The sequence below is a fragment of the Corythoichthys intestinalis genome, chromosome 19 (assembly GCF_030265065.1).
Source record: "Corythoichthys intestinalis isolate RoL2023-P3 chromosome 19, ASM3026506v1, whole genome shotgun sequence".
NCBI lineage: Eukaryota > Metazoa > Chordata > Actinopteri > Syngnathiformes > Syngnathidae > Corythoichthys > Corythoichthys intestinalis.
This window is the reverse complement of record NC_080413.1, coordinates 29,442,657-29,462,821: the sequence shown is the minus strand read 5'-3', so window position 1 is coordinate 29,462,821 and position 20,165 is coordinate 29,442,657. Positions and strand designations below refer to the sequence as shown.

The 20,165-nt window shown below is 39.4% G+C and overlaps 1 protein-coding gene across 2 annotated transcripts in view; it reads left to right on the top strand.

Annotated features, from left to right (window-relative positions):
• ches1 (checkpoint suppressor 1) overlaps positions 1-20,165 on the top strand; it is a 209,614-nt gene that overhangs the window by 64,762 nt on the left and 124,687 nt on the right. For both annotated transcript variants that reach the window (XM_057823681.1, XM_057823680.1), the window contains exon 2: positions 2,002-2,601. In XM_057823681.1, the coding sequence (XP_057679664.1) occupies positions 2,020-2,601 (582 nt within the window). In that variant the 5' untranslated portion in view covers positions 2,002-2,019. The remainder of the gene's footprint in view (positions 1-2,001; positions 2,602-20,165) is intronic.

The window sequence follows — 20,165 nt, the reverse complement described above, 5'->3', positions numbered from 1 at the left end:
AGGCCGCGCTGGACTATAACCCGCAGGATTCAAAATGAAGGAAAAAAGTCGAGGCTTATAGTCCGAAAATTAGGGTATTCAGTTTTGGTGATCTTTAAGTGCAACTGTTGTTTGCTGTGGCCCTACGTCTTAAACTATCTGACCATTGCAAATGTTTTATTGTGCACTCATAGACAAGCAGTGTTTAGGTTGCTTCACAGCTCATTGTCAGAATGAAGCTCTTCCAATTGTTCCATGCTCTGGAAAGCTGCCAACCCCTTTAATGTGTCAGTAATGATGTGTACCTGCTATGTACACTGTGGAGGGGCAAATGCAGGGGTCAAATCACCTATTATACATGGAAATGCATTCAGTCTTTTTATTGTGATATTACCAAGTAGTCAGATGGAGCAGTTCCGCTGGTTGCTAATATTACCTTGATTTCATAGAGTGGAACCTCCTCTAAGGGCATACACAATTCATTAGATTTTGGATTTTCAAAAGTTTTTTTCTAAAAGTAATGGGGTGACGGTATCTCAAAATCCGGGTCATACTACTCTGTCATCTTTATTATTATATTATTTTGTAAATGTAAATTGCGCAATACAGAGCATACCTGAATATAAGATACACTGCTCAAATTCAATGAAATTGGTGAAATTTAATACACAAGCCTTACTAAAAGTGACAGACTTCCACGTTTTAATATAGGATTGGCTACAGCTCACGTATAAATTTGATTAATTGAAATTGAATAAGCAGTATTGATAAAAGGACGGTTGGATGAAATATGGTATGACATTACAGGTAGTCCCCGGTTTCCGAAGGAGTTCCATTCCTGCGCTGGCGATGTAACCCGGATTTCCGCATAAGTCAGAATCAACCCTTTAAACACCTCTAAACACCCTCTTAAAAAAAAAAAAAAAAAACTAACAAAACCTGTATTTTACGTCATTGTACTGTCCTCGCAAGATGTTGGAGCTAAGTCATAGCAAGACAGCGAGCTAAGCTCCAAAATGACGATGTCAGACATCCGTGTGGTTTGCTGACTTTATTCAGCTACTTATGACGTCAACACTTGCAGAATGAAACTACAATAAAGTAAAATAAAATCAGTCTCATTTTCAATAACAGCAATTCAAATTTGCGTTTGCATGTAGCTGCTCATACAGCAATAACAAACGATTAGCAAATATCAGTTAACGTCCGCACATCCTCAAAAACAATCACATAAACTTACCCCAAATATTCGATCACAATTGAAAACGCACAATAAACAGTACAAAATGGGTGATATACAGATGTTGCCTCTGTGGATGCTTCACAAGCAACAAATGTGCGCGCAGGCTGTGCAGTTTGTGGGGTGGGCGTGTGTGTAAATGCTCTCGCGTGCGGAAGTACAACCTATGCTTCCTGCGCCAAAAAAAAGCATGCGTCACAAAACAAAACTTTATTTAAAGACTCCTTCTTGTGTATGTAAATAATGCTGTCCTTAACAAGCAGCACAAGCAGGTAGTTACATTGTATTCCCTAGAACTACTAACATCTTGAAATGTGAAAGAATATGCATATAATGTGCAATCCAGTAACTATGACACATTCTAATAGAGTACTTATATTGTGACAGCAACCTTGTTGTATGTCAATACTTGCATGGTACATCAGTAATTGGCTGGCAGTTGCACACGTCGGATTTCCCCAACCGGTGAAGCACAAAATTTGCCATCCCAGTGAGAAATGGATAAAAAGCCTCTGAGAAAAATGATGACTTATACTTTCCTCCTCACGTCTTTGGCAGTCTAATTGGAAATGTGGTCAAAAGAGTGTGGTTTGTCTCTACCCTTTGGCCTTTAAGAAAATGAGGAAGACAAATGAATAACACAAGCAGATCCTGATTTTTTTGCCTCCTTTCTTTAGTTGTATATTTCCTTCCTAGAGCTTCTTCTTCAAACCATTCTTCAAATCATTTTCCTTTTCTCAGATTCTCCCATCACTAACTCCTTTCTATTTTGCCTTTTGCAGGAGTGAGCCCTGGGCTGGATGGGACCCACCATGCCTCCCAGTAAGAAGGCCCAGAGCCCCAGTAGTGGAGCCAGCGCTTCACAGGGCATGAGCCCACCGTACCGACAAGGAGATGCTGCAACAGCGGCATCTGAGGCGGAGGCGGCAGACCTCTCCCTTTCTTTGTCCGCCTCCTTTTCCAAAGCTGAAGACGAGGAACTAACAAGTCTTTCCTGGCTCCATGAGAGCACTGACCTACTCAACAGCTTCAGCCATTCAGGGTTGCGTAGCGTTTCCCCTCTGCTGGACCCCGACGGTCAGCACCCCCGCTCGCCTTCTTCCACGTCGCCATGCCCAGACGACCCCCTGCTGGGCGATGCACACTCGGCGTACGACTTGGCGGCAGGGGCCAATAGAAAACCACCATACTCCTTCAGCTGCTTGATCTTTATGGCTATTGAGGATGCGCCAAACAAGAGACTGCCAGTAAAAGATATATATGGTTGGATCCTTGAGCATTTCCCTTATTTTGCAAGCGCCCCTACAGGATGGAAGAACTCTGTACGCCACAATCTGTCACTAAACAAGTGCTTCAAGAAGGTGGATAAAGACCGCAGTCAGGTAACTATTGCAGCTGTTTTTTTCTATGCATTTTTCCATGTTTGAGGGTGCTTTCACACTAGCACAGAGTTCTTTTTCTCAGACAGTCCGCTAATGTGAATACGCATCCGAACTTTGGTCCGCTCAAAACTGGTGGGTATCGGTCCGCTTTAAGTGCACCTTGATTCACTTGTGAATGCTACCGTAGCAGAGTCAGCGTGACAGCGTGGAGCTGTAATGTTCTAAGCTGTGACTGTACACGCAGGGCATTCTTGGAAGCGGAAATACAACACGGATGCTTTTAAAAAACAATGGCAAGATGTCAGACGATTAGCCATGGCCAAATGTTGTGCTGCAATAAGCGGTTAGTTTTGATACACAAATTCGGGTTCTAATGTGGCGGTTGTGTTTTGCATGCTGTTGCTGGACAGACCATGTGAGAGTGACTAGCCGAGACAGGTGGAGCATCTTAGCAATCTGACAGTCCAAAAAGTCACGAAAGTGAGAGCGATCGCAGGCCTGTGTGACTTGGGGTCCCTTTTGTGGTTGAATTTTCACCTATGCATTTTTTATATTTATGGCGGAAAACACTCAAGTGAGTTGAGTTCCGCTCTGAGACCCCCAATTTGGCCAACTTTCAAAATTGTCCGATATGCATATGTGATACATCATTTGAAAGCTTAAAATCTCAATTTTCTGGGGGAAGAAAATTTTTGAATAGGGGGGAATTTAAAAAAAAAAAAAAAAAAAAAAAGTTTTTAAACAGCAAAACCCGATCAGGAGGTGAGAGCACGCGAGCGCAGAATTACAGACGCCATGACTTTAACGAGATATTATCGCGTACTTACCTTGTTTCGATCCAAAAACTCAATGTTGCATGTATCACCGAGTGTCAAGGCACCGCTTTGAATGGCCACAGCTGGATTTTGGGGGGATTTTATGGATGAAACATGGTAATATAACAAGGGTCGCGATGCAAAAATTGCAGACATCAAGGAGTGGTCGAGATTTTCTTTTTCATTCATTTACCCTTTTAGACGTTTTTTTTTTTTTTTCTTTTATTTGGATCGATTATTTTTATCTTCTAAAATATCGGAGAAAATGCGACTGTTGCAGAAAAATACAATTAAGTGATAGTTATGAGGTAGATATCCGTGACTTTTTTACAGACGCCATTTTTTTCATTGTGACGTAATTTGTTTAAAAGTTTAAAATATGTGAGTGAATAATTTTTTAAAGTCATTTGTTTTTTTTTTAAAAACAAAATATGAGACATCAATTAATGATTCTAAGCTAAAAACGACAGACATTTTGAATAATAAATATAATTAAATACCTTCATTTTATAGCTGGGTTGAACCAAAAGCGGTTGCGCGACATCTGTGAAAGAGGGTTTTCTGAGTAAAACGGACAAATTAAAAATAGTTTGGGGGCTTAATGCACCATGAATCTGCTCTGGCCGCATATAGACATATTGTTCTATCAAACACAACAGTTGGTTTGGCTTAAAAAACAGCAGTTTCTTTTAAAGAGTGCAAGAGCAGAAACTGCTTTTTCAGTCTTGTCTGTGTTTTCCGCCTTATATATATATATATATGTAAAAATAATGCTATACTACATTAAGTGCAGCATCACAGCACCACGTTTTGACGCTCCAGGCTCCCACTACTCCCTGGAGGGAGGTACCCCTCTTCTGTTTGTCCATTCAATGAGTGCACCTTTCGTCCTCGTGATGCTTCTCGGAAAGTTTGGTTGGTGCAGTGTGAATGCTAAACTTTTTCAACAACTCATTTTCAAATGTTGCTGTGAGGTAGTTCTCCAACCGGACCCTGGTCCTCTGGGTCTAGTGTGAAAATGCCTGAAGTTGATAAAAGAATAAGTGAATGGAATTAATTCATTTTCCCAATTGTATTCCCCATGGCATATGGCAGTTTGAAGTTAAAATACATAAACAATTGGTTATCATTTTGTGATCAATTGTATCTATGTTAGCATCATATAAACTCATACACAGTCCTTTTAGATTATAGTAATTTACTTGAAATGTTCATTAAAAATTTGCGTTAGGAATCACAGGTGTGCCAAAATTAAAAATTAAATGAATGAATGAAGAAATAAATGAATAAATAAATTATTGTATTTTCATTAATATATTTATTAATTTATTTGTTTTTATAAATGTATATTATGTCATCGACTTTTACTTTTTGTCATTGAGAAACCCAAAGGGAAAAAACAATGATAATTTTTTGTCCTTGATTTTTGCTTTTCTATTTCGCTTGTCGTTAGGTTTGCCTTTCTCTTTTACAATTGCCTTTTGCCTTTGCTATTACTGAAAGGAATGGTCTGTCAATCAAATGGCATTGGGAGGGGCATTCCAAACAGGAATAGTAGTTGATAGCTGATAGTTTACCTGCAGGAAAGTGACGTCTCGGAGCGATGGAGGGGGAGGTGGAATCTGTATCACGTGCGATTTTTGATTCATCATTTATTTGAAGAGATATGGAAAAATCCATTTCAGAACTGCTTAGAGAAGCAGCTGACAGGCTGGATGGGTCTACTAGCCCGTTCCCAAGACAATCAAATTTAATGCCGTCAATAACTAACCCTTTCCTGTTTGGAAAGCCCCTCCCAACGCCATTTGATTGACAGTCCATTCCTTTCGGTAAAAGCAAAGGCAAAAGGCAATTGCAAAAGAGGCAATGGCAGCAAAAAGCGAATTACAAAAGGACAAGGCAAAGAAAAAAAAATTGTCATTTTTTTTTTTCCGTTTGTGTTTTTTTTAGAGGCAATGGCAGCAAAAAGCGAAATAGAAAAGTACAAGGCAAAGAAAAAAAATTTGTTTGTCCGTTTGTGTTTTTCAATCACAAAAAGGAAGTCAATAATAAAAATTGTCATTGTTTTTTTCGTTTGTGTTTTTCAATAAAAAAAGGAAACGTCAATGACAAAATACACTTTTATATTTTCATTTATGTATTTATTAATTTTATTTCTCTTCATATGTATTTATTTGTTTACAGTAATTTTCGGACTGTAAGCCGCGACTTTTTTCCTTCATTTTGAATCCTGAGGCGTATAGTCCTGTGCGGCTTATTTGTTGATTATTTGGGCTAATAGGGAACACTTTATTTGACAGAGGCGTCATAAGACTGTCATAAGACCGACATAATTATGACATGACACTATCATGGGCATTAATCAATGCATATGACAGACAGTGGGGAGAACAAGTATTTGATACACTGCCGATTTTGCTGGTTTTCCCACTTGCAAAGCATGTAGAGGTCTGTAATTTGTATCATAAGTTCTCTTCAACTGTGAGGGACGGAATCTAATACAAAAATCAGGAAAATCACATTGTATAATTTTTAAATAACACATTTGTATTTAACTGCATGAAATAAGTATTTGATACATTACCAACTAGTATATATTTTTTCGGCTCTTAGTTCTTTTTTAAGAACCCCTCCTGTTCTCCACTCATTACCGGAAGCAACTGCACCTGTTTGAACTTGTTACCTGTATAAAAAACACCTGTTCACATGCTCAAACAAACTCCAACGTCTCCACAATGGCCAAGACCAAAGAGCTGTGTAAGGACATCAGTGATAAAATAATAGACCTGCACAAAGCTGGGATGGGCTACAGAAAAATAAGCAAGCAGCTTGGTGAGAAGGTAACAACTGTTGGAGCAATTATTAGAAAATGGAAGAAGTTCAAGTTGACGGTCAGTCTGCCTTGTTCTGGGGCTCCATGCAAGATCTCACCTCATGGGGCATCACTGATCATGAGGAAGGTGAGGGATCAACCCAGAACTACACGGCAGGACCTGGTCAATGACCTGAAGAGAGCTGGAACCACAGTCTCGAAGAAAACCATCAGAAACACATTACGCCGTCATGGATTAAAATCCTACAGCGCACGCAAGGTCCCGCTGCTGAAGCCAGTGCATGTCCAGACACGTCTGAAGTTTGCCACTGAACATCTGGATGATCCAGAGGAGCAATGGGAGAAGGTCATGTGGTCGGATGAGACCAAAATTGAACTTTTTGGTCTAAACTCGGCTCGTCGTGTTTGGAGGAAAAGGAAGGATGAGTACAACCCCAAGAACACCATCCCAACCGTGAAACATGGAGGAGGAAACGTCATTTTTTGGGGCTGCTTCTCTGCCAAGGGTACAGGATGACTGCACCGTATTGAGGGGAGGATGGATGGGGCTATGTATCGCCAGATCTTGGCTGACAACCTCCTTCCTTCAGTTAGAGCTCTGAAGATGGGTTGTGGCTGGGTCTTCCAGCATGATAACGACCCAAAGCACACAGCCAAGGCAAGTAAAGAGTGGCTCCGTAAGAAGCATCTTAAGGTCCTGGAGTGGGCTAGCCAGTCACCAGATCTGAACCCGATAGAAAATCTATGGAGGGAGCTGAAAGTCCGTGTTGCCTGGCAGCAGCCCCGAAACCTGAAGGCTCTGGAGAAGATCTGCATGGAGGAGTGGGCCAAAATCCCTGCTGCAGTGTGTGCAAACCTTGTCAAGGACTACAGGAAACGTATGGTGTCTGTAATAGCAAACAAAGGTTTCTGTACCAAATATTAAGTTCGATTTTTGTGATTTATCAAATACGTATTTCATGCAATCAAATTCAAATTTATGATTTAAAAATCATACAACGTGATTTTCTGTTTTTTTTTTTTTTGTATTAGATTCCGTCCCTCACAGTTGAAGAGAACTTAAGATACAAATTACAGACCTCTACATGCTTTGCAAGTGGGAAAACCAGCAAAATCGGCAGTGTATCAAATACTTGTTCTCCCCACTGGATATCATTTTGTGTCATCCGGCAAATTATATCACTTACTCTATTTATGTCCTGCTCGGATCTTTCACATCCATACAAAATGAGATCATTTGCCGGATAACACTAAATGACATCTCTTATGAGCATTCATTAATGCTTATGACAGTGTGATGTCATAATTATGATTGTCTAATGGCAGTCCTATGGCACCACTGTCAAATAAAGTGTTATCAAATACCATAACTAGCAATTAATGAAACAACTGGGACAGAAACTGAAGATATAATTAGCCAAAACAGGAATTTTGATTTTTATTTACACTTGTAGTGCTGCAATGCATGCTAGGAGGCATGTTGGACAACTACAAGTGTTGACAGCAGGTGGCAGCATAGGTTGACTGTCTCTCCCAAGGGAGCAGTCATGGCCAAATGAAGCTTCTTCAAGCAATGAAGCTTTTCAGCCAATTGGTTCTAAGCTTCATGGTGGTTCATTTGATCTTTTGATGCCGTTGTCAAATAAAGTGTTAATATCTTTTGGTGTAAATATCCCAGCATACAGTGAGGACAGCTGTGGCTTTTAGTCCTGTGCGGATTGTCTATGAACGAATGCCATTTTCGTGCCAAATTTGGTGAGTGGCGGCTTATAGTCAGGTGTGCCTTATAGTGTGAAAATTACGGTATTTATTTGTTTATTTATTTTTATTTTGGTACTCCTGTAAGTCCATAAACACCTATTGACTGATAGCCAAATGTAAAACTGACATCAAGTTTTAAAGTATAATGCATAAGTGAGTTTTGTCTCATGTCACTGTTTATCCAAGGAATTTGTTAGTCCTTTTGGAATGAGTGTCATCACATAGCAAAAGATCAAAATCTGTGCTCAGTAACCCCTTAGAATGGTTGATTGACTGAAGTCTGCTCAAATCATGCTAGCTTAATGCCTAATGTTACAACTGACCAGTGATGTAAACTTGTCACTAATGCGTTACTAAGTAATGCGTTACTATAATCTGATTACTTTCTTTCAGTAACAAGTAACCTAACGCTTTCATTTTCTGTGCGTTACTATTTTGTTAATACCTCATAATGTATGTCAAATAAAGAATATTGTCGTTATGTACGAAGAGCATTTCGAATTGAAAATGTAAGAAAAGCTTGCACTACGTGTTCCTTTCCATGGTAATCGCTCATAGTTACTTCCTGTTTTAGTTTCGAGTCTCACATTCTGAGTGTTTTGGGACTGAGGAATGCGTGCAGCACGGGTGCATAATCGTGCCGAGTGCAGCCACCTGTTGAGATGTGCGAGGGAATGTTGATCTGTGTGCGTCCATAAATGAACGTGTGTATTTTTCCTTCATTCTTGAGGGTTCTAGCGATAGGTCGGAGCCACTACATGCGTGGCCGTTTCGTACCTTTGCTGCTGCAATTGCGGGTTGTCGGTGACCATTGTTTTCAGCATATTCCTGTTGCACATTTATGCCGTGGCATGAGGTGACGTGTTCGTTTTGCATCTTTAGGATGTGTTGTAAGTCCGACTGAGCGTGAAGTGCTTAGTTGCCGTCACGTTTTGTGGCCAAATTGACCACGTGTGTGTACGTCGTACTGCCGGGTTGTGCGTGCGCATCTCCGCCCGCCCCGAACTTTGTGTTTATTGCACTGTGCAATTCATTTGTGTGTTGTTGATTATTGTGTAGTCAATTTGCATTGTTTTACATTGGTACTGATATGCTGTTAACCCTAACTTCTAAACCCGAACCCGAAATTCAGAATTTTTGACTTTGTTTAATTAGTTAGTGGGGTTGATTTCAACAAATTCCATGCAGTTTGTCAGTTATTTGTTAGTTTGAGGGGTCCGTAGTGGCCTATCTAGCGCGAGTCAATGTTGGTTGAAAACAATCCATCGAAGATTAAGCCTTATGTGAAAAATTCTTATCTTCTCCTTTAAATTAAATTATCTGACAGTCAATTACATGTGATGACATATTTCGTTCTCGTTGATAACAAGTAACCGATAAATTACTTTTGAAGTGAACTAGTTACTTTGATAATAAAGTAATCTGTAAAGTAACTAGACTAGCACTGCAAGTGACATGTTTTTTCATGCAGATGTTGAAATTAAAGTTCCAAATTGTTGGACTTCATGGGCATTTGACAAGAGGATCCACTCTTGATTTTTAATATTCTATAGTATTCAGTATGCTCTGTGAAAGTATTCTTAAACTAGTCTGACAATGCCATTCCAGTATGCTTAGGTTTTAATTATTCAGGCATGTACTGTTTAATCTCAAATTCAGCCTATTATTCACTCAGTCACGTGTAATAGTAACTTATATCACAGAGAGACGGTTATCAGTGGTTTGCTGGTATATCCAACTTGAAATTCAACATATTCTCTATTTTGTCTACAGCTGTACCAGATCCAACCCTATCAATAGTTGATGATCTCTATCTCGCTTTCTTAGTTCTCTTTCACTCTAACATTTCCCCAGTGGGAACAGCGTTTCGCTTTTGATTTAAGTCTCGATATAGTCTTTTATACAGGCTTTCCCATCCGGATTTTACTCCATTAAAGACTCAGGGTAAACAGGGAATGAATCCCTTACTCAATTAGTGCTAAATTAATACTGGAGGATTTAATAACACAGACGCCGGCAGTCTTAAGATTTCATCAGGCCTGAGGCTGTGTGGGGTGGGGGACAAACAGCGTAGATCAATGCTTGTTTTACATGTTTATCTGTTCGAGATAATACAGTAGCATCTTTCCTTGACCACTGAATGAACCTGGTGTCCTATTTTGAGTAAGCTGTGTGTATATTAAAGAACAAATTGAATGAAAGATGAAGAAGACAATGTTCATGTGGACACGTGTGTCTTCATGCACACTCCCTCACGCTATGCTGTCATCTGGCCCTTGACTACAAGGGCACAGAGATTCTTTTGTATACATATATCCATGGTAACAAGGTTGCAGTTGAGGTAAAAGTATACTTTTGCTGTAGCAACGGGAAAACCGATTTGGGTTCAGCGACTAAGGCGTGTGTGTGAAAGTATGTGAATATATATGCGTTTGGGATACAGTTGGACACAGAGGTGCTGAATGAATGTCTTCAACTACTGTTATATATCCTTTGTGTGTGCATGTGTGCGACAAATAAATGTGCATGCGGCGTACAATGTGTAGACATTTTTGGCAAGGACAACCTGCCTTGTCTTCCTGTCATTGCACACTGTTCAAGACGGCACACTAATTAACCCTTCAAACCTATTCCCCTCCCTCTTACACACACGCACGCGTACCCCCACACATTTATAAATGAAACACACATAGCATGTCAGACACATATAAACAGGCGCCCAGGCAAAATGCAAACTCAGGAGCACGCATGCATGCATAAAAGGACTCCTGCACGTGCCGGCGCGCTGTCTGTGTAGAAATGAGGGCACATCTCTGCAGACTCCTACTCTACCTGCCAAGTACTGTGCTTTATTTGAAGCTGCAATTACAGAATCTCTGTAATTTCTGTCTGACTCTGCCACTCAAAGCTTTTCACTGAGAATCGCACCCCTTTTTTTCCTGTATTCCTTTCCAATTACCTGTTTATGCCTTTTGAAAAGCAGGGGTTCAAATATTTTCTTTAATGCTGCATTATGTCATGATCACTGCTTGTAACAGAAAGTTTTTAAAAGCAGCAGGAAGAGAGCTTCATGTGTGAACACACCAAATCATATTTCCATCAATTTGTAGAGGTGGAGATTAATATGGCAGTGCCCTATTTGTTCCGGTGACTGTATTTCTGGGTCATATCCAGGCAGATGACAAGATGGGGACTAGTTTAGAATAAGCCTGCTGCTCCACGTGCTCGTTTTTTCTGCGTGACCATGTGTGTGTGTGTATGTCAGCATTGTGTGCGGAAGGGCAAGCTTGTGTGAGAACTAGAAGGGGAGGCCCAAGGTTACCATGGCTTTGTTTATAAACAGCATTCCTCACTTTGCTCAATAATAGGCCCTAATGACAAGTGTTGTACATAGATTCCTGGATTAGTGCATCAGTATTCAAACTGCCAAAATGTACTTTTACCATGTAAGACTGGGTGTGACATTAGTGGCGTGACAAAATATCGAAATGGTGATATATCGTGATACTTTGTATTCCAAAAGGTTATCGATATGCTCCTGCCAAGAATCAAGATGTCGTTTTAAAAAAGTGTCAATGTCTAAAAAATATATAAAGAGGAAGCAACAAGTTGCTACCAAAATCTTCCACCATAATAGTGTCTCAGTTAACTATAGGGCTGCATTGATGGTGCACGACGCCCAATCCATTTAGACTGGGGGCTGCAGCTATTGATTATTTTAGTAGTCGATTAATCGATAAACCGTTAGTTCGAATAATCGAGTAATCGAATAAGGAACATGAAAAATCAAATTACCTTAGCTGAGCCTAAAATTGTATTAAAAAATAAAAATAAATGAGGATCTATGCACAACAAAAGAACAATTAGCTAACTTACATAGCATTTTATAGCATTTAAACTAGCAGACTTTTGCTAACTTTTTTATAATGCTCTTAACAAATGGTTCAGACACATATTCCCCCAAAAAACAGGCTAAAAAATACCTTTAAACTAAATAACGAATGCATTAAAAAAAACATTAACTCAAACGAAAACATATCTTATGTTGGTCTTAACAGGGAGCACTTGGATTCAGCCATGTGAAATGAGGCAAACTAGAAGTCAGAGTATCCACCCAAATAAATAAAAGTAAATGCAAACACTTTCAAAATAAACCATTACAACGCCACTTAAATTAAACGAATACTCAAATCAGCAAAATTTAATTCGAATCCAATACTCGAGTTAATCGATTAATTGTTGCAGCACTACTGGGAATGTTCGTTCATTCGAAACCAGACCATTCACAGTCATTCTGTCTAATTTTTAGGGCATTTACAGGTCACTTGCAGTTCATTTTAGGGCATTTACAGGTCATTTCCTGTCATTTCATTTGCCATTCATTTGGGTGATTCCCAGGTTACTTCCAGTTCTGTAACTCAAAATAAACAGGAAGTGACCTATAAAATACCCCAAAATCAACAGGAAGTAACTGAACATCAATAGGTAAATGACCTTAAATAGCCCAAAATTACCTCATTGCCTGGCATTGGCTGCCACTGATGGCCATAGACCTTCAATCCGTTTGAAGTGGGAGGGATGGCAGCAAATGAACGATGTTCATTCGCTGCCACCCTCCCAGTTCAAATTGGACGTCTACTAGTGATAAACTCATTCCAATTCACAGCAGAAGCTTGTTTTTCTGTTTATTAGTTTTATCCTAGAATGATTTCCTGACCAATGTATCGATAATCATTGTATCGCCATATCGTGAGATCATCGTTATCGTGAGCTTTGTATCATAAATCGTATCGTATCGTGAGCTACCAAGAGGTTCCCGCTCCTAACTGGGATGTAAATCATTTGTGTATTGTCTCAACTGAAGTTAATTTGGAATTTTCAGTGAAAGCTTTAATGCCAACTGAAGTTGGCTTTCAATTACATTTAGAAGAACAATTATACTAACTCGACTATGAGAATTCAGGAATAGAATAGTGAACTACTAATAGATGGGAATTTACTGCACTGAAGTTGCAAGACGAAGTGGGAATGGATTGTACTAAATTTAGGCCTATTTGAGTTGTTCTTTAGGAGTAGTGTGGTTTTCGTCCGGGCGTCGGAACAGTGGATCAGCTCTATACCCTCAGCAGGGTTCTTTGGGGAGTCATGAGAGTTCGCCCAACCAGTCTACATGTGTTTTGTGGAATTGGAGAAGGCGTTCAATCGTGTTCCTCTGGGAGACCTGTGGGGTGGTGCTCCGGGAGTATGGGGTATCGGAATCCCTGATACGGGGGTCCAGTCCCTTTGTGACGGATGTCAGAGTTTGGTCCGTGTAGCTGCTTGTAAGTCGGATCCGTTTCCAGTAGGGCTGTAGCTATCGAATATTTTAGTAATCGAGTAGTCGACTGAAAATTCTATCGATTAATCGAGTAATTGGATAAAACATATTTTTTTTTAGGGAAAGTTATTATAAATATAGATGAGAAAACAATACATTTCATCTAATATTGAACCATTTTCAGTCAATCAATGTCTTTATTTTCAATGTACATTGTTGAAAACGGCCAACAATTGCATCTCATAGGTGACTTAAAAAAAAAAAAAAAAAAGACTAATTCACTGCTTTCACTCTAAAAACTTTTAGATCTTATAAAAAAAAATATATATATATATTTCTTACCTAAAAATGTAATTACGCTTGATAACACACATCACTTAAAAGTTAGTGTTTTTCCCACGTGTTTCAATTGAATTTCCACTTGTGTCAAGCTGTAAGTTCTAGTTAAGTTTTAAGTTAGTCTAAACTGTAAGTCCTGATAGGAGTTTTTGCAGTGTTCAAAATAAATGCTGTGCTGTATTGGAGCACATTAGGCACCAGTGCTACTTGGTGTTTTATCCAGCAATGACTACTGAGCTAAAATTGACAGTTAGCATTATTAAGTTTTTATTTTACACCCTCATCACTCTACCGTTTTGTTTTCACAGATCAAATAAAGCCTGTATGTAAGAGTTAGCCACACATTGACAGTGGTCATAATAAATAGAAACCTAGCCCTCCGCAGGGATAACGTTACTTGAGGTGTGACAGTAACGTTAATCTTATTTATGAGCGCTGAGAAGTGTACTGCTTTAAGATGGCGGCTGTTTTATTAACGCCGCCGAGTCGGTCATTTCGCATCTAGTTCTACGTACATGTGATATCTATGACACGCATCAGACGGCGGACGCTACCTGCTCCCACCGTAGCAACATGTGGCGTAGTTTTTAGCAACGTCGACGCAGTTTGTAACGGCTGTCAGCTGCAGTAACGTATTTTTTTTTTATTGCTTCTTCCTCTACGCACGTGATGCCAGCGCGTTGTCCCACATTAAAAGTAGTCCGGGCAAAACGCGATGCTTAGAGCGGGCAAAATTAAAACGATTCCTCGAGGTGAATAAAATTACTCGGATCAGTTTTTAAACTCGAGTTACTCGAGTTGCTCGAGTATTCGTTTCAGCTCTAGTTTCCAGTGAGAGTTTGACTCCGCCAGGGCTGCCCTATGTCACCAGTTTGGTTCATCACCTTTATTGACAGAATATCTAGGCACAGCCGAGGCACTGAGGGGGTCCTGTTTGGTGGCCTCAGTATTGCATCTGTGCTTTTTGTGGATGATGTGGTGTTGTTGGCCTCATCAGGCCGTGACCTTCAGCTCTCACTGGAGCGGTTTGCAGCCGAATGTTAAGTGGTTGGGATGAGAATCAGCACCTTGAAATCCGAGAAGATGGTCCTCAGTCGGGAAAAGCTGGAATGATCTCTCCTGGTCAGGGATGAGGTCCTTCCCCAGGTGGAGGAGTTCAAGTATTGCGAGGTCTTGTTCAAGACTGACGGAAAAATGGAACGGGAGATCGACAGGTGGATCAGTGCTGCGTCTGCAGTGATGCAGACCATGCATCGGTCTGTCGTAGTGAAGTGAAGTGGGAGCTCAGCCAAAAGGCGAACTGTCACGAGTTGTAGTCGTGACCGAAAGAACAGGATCCCGGATAAAAGAGGCCCAAAGAGGCTCGGAGTAGCGCCGCTGCTCCTCCGCATCGAGAGGAGACAGAGGAGGTGGCTCTGGCATCTGATTAAGATGCCACCGGGGCGCGTCCCTGGTGAGGTGTTCCGGGCACGTCCCACTATGTATTCCGGCTGGCCTGGGAATGCCTTGGGATCCCCCAAGAGCTGGTTGAAGTGGCTGGGTAATGGGAAATCTGGACTTCCCTTCTGAAGCTGTTGCCCCTGCGACTCAACCTCAAAAAAGTGGGAGAAAATGGATGGATGGATGGATGGATGGATGGATGGATGGATGGATGGATGGATGGATGGATGGATGGATGGATGGATGGATGGATGGATGGATGGATGGATGGATGGATGGATGGATGGATGGATGGATGGATGGATGGATGCATGGAGTTGTCCTTGTTTGACTATGAGAAGCAATGATCATTTGTTAAAGGGAAAGACAGGACCTTGGTCATTTGCATCCCAACGGAAAGAATCATGTAAAAAAATATAAAAATCACACAATTTCATTTTTTTTGTCTTGTTGACTCAACAGTGCCTTTGATGGCTGTAGCCAAGTAGTCCCCTCCATTTTGCCTTAATGCCTTCCAGATGCGGTTAATCAAAAATCAATTCCACGCAATCAACAGAATTCTTCACTATAGATTAATTACTTAGACCTAGTTGCACATGAATTCATGCATGATGTTTTTTCTATTCTAAAATGAGCAACGTCATGAAGCTTTGTTTGACTTGAGAGGTTCATGTGTACCTGGCTTTATCTGACACTTATCCTAAATTGGATCATTTAACAATTTAGAAAAAGAATTTGGAAAATAAAATATTTGTAAAAAAGGGCATACGCAAAAAATGTTGAGGAAAGTTGAACAACATTTTTATGATTCGGAATTGCATCTTTGCAAAACTTTGCGTGGTCTTCTTGTTTAAAGGGTATGACAACACCTGGGAAAATGCTGTTATTCCATCATTTATCCATCAACGCATGCCTTTTGAATTCATATCATGCCACTTCGTGTAATTACACACATCGCAACACCAAGAAAATGATAGAAATTAGGTCGATTGTCAAGCTAAAAGGACCCGCCCCCGAGATGCCGGAAATCTAGCATATTGTGTGCGTGACGTCACTATAGGGAAACAACCGGCTCAGTGCTTAGTACTGAATGGCGGCGATAATGGCGGACAATTTTGTTTCTATTTGCAGCGACGAATCCGACGTAATGAACATTCTCCTAATGGTGACGAGGAGAGTTATGAACCTTTGTTTGGTGTTTTGGGTTATCAATTTGAGCCCAAACGAAAGCCAATGCAGCCTAATGAAAAGATCATTGAGGGGAGCAATCACACTGATGAAACACCGGCGGCAACAGAATCACCGAATGGTTTGTTTTGCATTTCTTTTTGTGAAGCTGATACACCGTGACCGCAAAATAAAGTAATGTGTAGAATAATTATCATTTAATATGCTATCATCGGTTTCGCTCTGCCAGCCGACACAAATATGAATGGGATTAGAGGATTTGTTCTATATATTTTACGAGCGATAATTTATACATGTGTACATTCCTATATCCAATGCGTGATATGTTTTTATTATAAAAGAGTACTCACTCTGGCCATTTCGAGCTTGGTTGCTCCCCTCCTTTGGTTAGCCTGGGGTGGTCTCATCAGAGCCAGTCGTCCTCTTTTCTTGATGAGGTGTCTGCGCGTGTATGGTGGCTGCTTTCATCAGCAATTTCTTAGCAAAACCTGATTTCATTTGTCCATAATTCGAATAGCTTTCAGGTGTAAAATGCGCACCACACAAAACCGTGCTGGAGGCTGGGTCTGCAAAATTAGCCCTCTTAGCACTGACGAACTTGACTCATTGTCTGCGTAGTCCAGCTCTTTTTCTCGCGTTCGGGAACTCATGGGTACTACATTGCGACAAATGGCTATTTGTAAACCACATAGCATGACAGGTTTGAACCATTTTAGCGATTTTTTTTTGATAAAACACGAGCGCAACTCTCTCGTCGATAAACAACGATGGCACCTGCCTCGACCTTTTGTTTCCTTGTTATGACGTCTCCGCCCCATTCGGCTGTTTTCGGAACACTTCCGGAAATGTTCGTCATTTTCGATCTATTTTCAATAATTGCTCATTAATGTGATTGATTTTTTTTTTTTGTTAACTTTATCAATATTTGTTATCTTGGCACATAACGGTTCTATTGATGTCTCACACCCCCTTTGCGTTTTCATACCCTTTAAAGGTGTGCTGCGGATTCCTACATTTCTCGCACTGCCAACATTTTGAGATAATAGATCGTTTGTGTGGATTTTGTCAAAATTCAGGCCTTAAAAAGCATTAAAATAAATATTAACGACATTTAAATTATGTAACTTTGCAGTTAAAGAAACCTTTTTTTTACATAGTTTTTAGATTTGGTAAAATCCTTTTTAAACGTATCGGATAGTATCGACATCGCCTTTTCATGATCGGTTTTGGCCAAATATGCAAGTTGCCTTCAAAGTGAATGTTGGAGCCTTTTTTTTTTTTTTTTTTTTTTTTTAATTTTAATTAAAAAACATTTTAAAAAATGTTGGAGTCTTCTGCCTTTGTTCAAGGGCTGCTCACTGCTTAGCAAAGCAGTTATATTTATTGACCATTAGATTTCTCAAAACTATGACGCTTCGGATTTGTTATGTGAGCATACCATTTGCTTATTTGCTTTCATGGTGCAAAAATTTAATGAGCAATAAATTATTGAAAAATAATGGATTATAAACTGATTACATACCTCATTCACTGTACTGTACTGACGCTGTTTGCCTTTGTTGTTATTTTGAGCCAGAAGCACTGTGTGAGCCATATCTGATATGGCAGTGCGTTATTAGCACTTTGCACTTGCACTTGATCAAAAAAAACTGATGTTTGCACTATTTTGATTTCAAAAATAAATTTAGTGGTGCAATTTAGGCATTTTTCCGTAACTTCAGTTGAAGTTGTTTAGGGCTGTCCCAAACGACTAATTTTCTCCCTATTAGTCAGCCGACTATTCTTACGATTAGTCGACTAATCTAATAATTAAAAAAAATATTTTTGGTTTTTGTTTACTAATTTAGCAATGAAATTTTTGTTGACGCTTATCAATTCACAAAAAACATATTGGAACACTTAAATTATTTACTAAAGTACAAATAAACACGTAAATAACAATAATAAATCACAAATAAACAATGACTTCAAATGCTGATAGAATTAACTAGTGTAGCATCCCGATTGAAAAGATGGTCTCTTAAACTGATGGTTTACAACTTTTATTCCATCCTTGATGTAATCACACTGTAAGAGCTACGGTGCACACAAATAAAACAACACAATTAGAAATTAACGAAAACTTTTCACCTTTTTCGTTTTAAACCTTATTTATATATCAATGAATTGCCTATATGAATTTCCTTTACCTTAATTTATTACCTTATCATTGACAATCTCTTCCTTGAGTGCAATCACTGTATATACTGTATATATTTATGACCTTTTAACGTCATATAATTTTCTATACCATAAAATAAACCATAACATGAAATAAACCTTTCAGTTGGCAATACTAATAGCACTTATAGGCCCATTGTCAATGAAACATTATTATTTAGTAAAGCGACAGCACCCTCTGGTGTACAAAAAATGAAAGAAAATTTTTTTTTACAAACGGTGACGGCGCTTGAGGTGCCAAGCTTGGCAGTGAAGAGACAGGACACAAGAGTGTACCCTCCTTTATTTCTTTGAAATAAGTCAATGTTTTGGACACTCTGGTGCGCTTTTTTGGCTTTGTGCCGCTTTCCCCGCTTGCATACAGAGCATCCGACATTCTGAACTTTCCGCGCATATTTTTTTTTTAACCCTTCATTAACCGTCGACGGGATGTTGTGCTCGTCGACGGATTTACGTCATCGATGACGTCGACTATGTCGACTAGTCGGGACAGCTCTAAAGTTGTTCCCTTATTTTTCACAGAACTTTTTTTGGAAAACCTTGAAGTTGTTACATTTATCATTAATAAAGTACCCAGTGGGGCATCACAACACAATACAATTAGAAGCAATATGTGCACGATAGCATATATCGGTATCGGTTTGGTATCGATATCGAATTTTTTTTAGTTGTACGATATCGGTTATCAGTTTAAAAATCACTATCGGACAACTGTACTTGTAATTTGTGTATGTGAAACTATCTGCAGTTGGGCATGGGCATAAATTTGTTTAAAGTGGCATTAAAAATGGCATTACAAAATATTAAATGACATTTGCTGATGCATGTCGAAAGCCTGATCATGTAGTAATAGTAGTAGTATCAGTATCATTTGAAAGCTGGACATAGATTTAAATGGAAGTAGAAATGAATTCCGAGAACATCCATGTGGCCAATACTCAGTCATTTCTTGCTTCACCAGATCTACACCAAAATGAAATTGTCCTTGGCACATGCTTTACCCCGCATCCGATTCTAAACCATAAGCTCCTTTGTGGATGTAATAAATGTGTTAGCTTGTTATGGTGGGCTAAATCATCCATGTTATGCTCTCCTTGGGCTCTTCCACTAACTGAAATAAATACCGTTTTCAATCTGAAGACACCCTGAGGCAACACTTAAGGTTTAGGGTAAATAGAGTGCACTGTTTTTAGATGCACTAACTAATAACTTTATTTGAGAAAGGCCCACTGTGCACAAGCTATTTCTGTTGTTTTCAAATTGTGGCATGCACAGTTAGCATGTTTTATCTGCATGATTTAGTTGTTATTTTTTTATTTGTTTTTCCACTTGCCACCCAGCAGCTACATGAAAAAGTATGATTATCACCTCAATGGAGCCTTTGAAACTGTATAAAATCATTCATCTTGTGCAGAATCCTTGGAAATGTTATGCTGTTCTAAACAGGGGAAATTATGCTTCAGGGATGTGAAAATATAGTCCGCTGCACACCAGTATTCAATCAATTATCTAATTAATCGATTTTTTGTTTTGTTTTTTTATAAATGATGAATCATTTAGAGATATTGTTTCTTAAAATATTGTCCATTTCCTTGATGGACAAATGAGAAATTGAATTACAGTAAGTATTCTGCAATTTTTGTATTCCTTG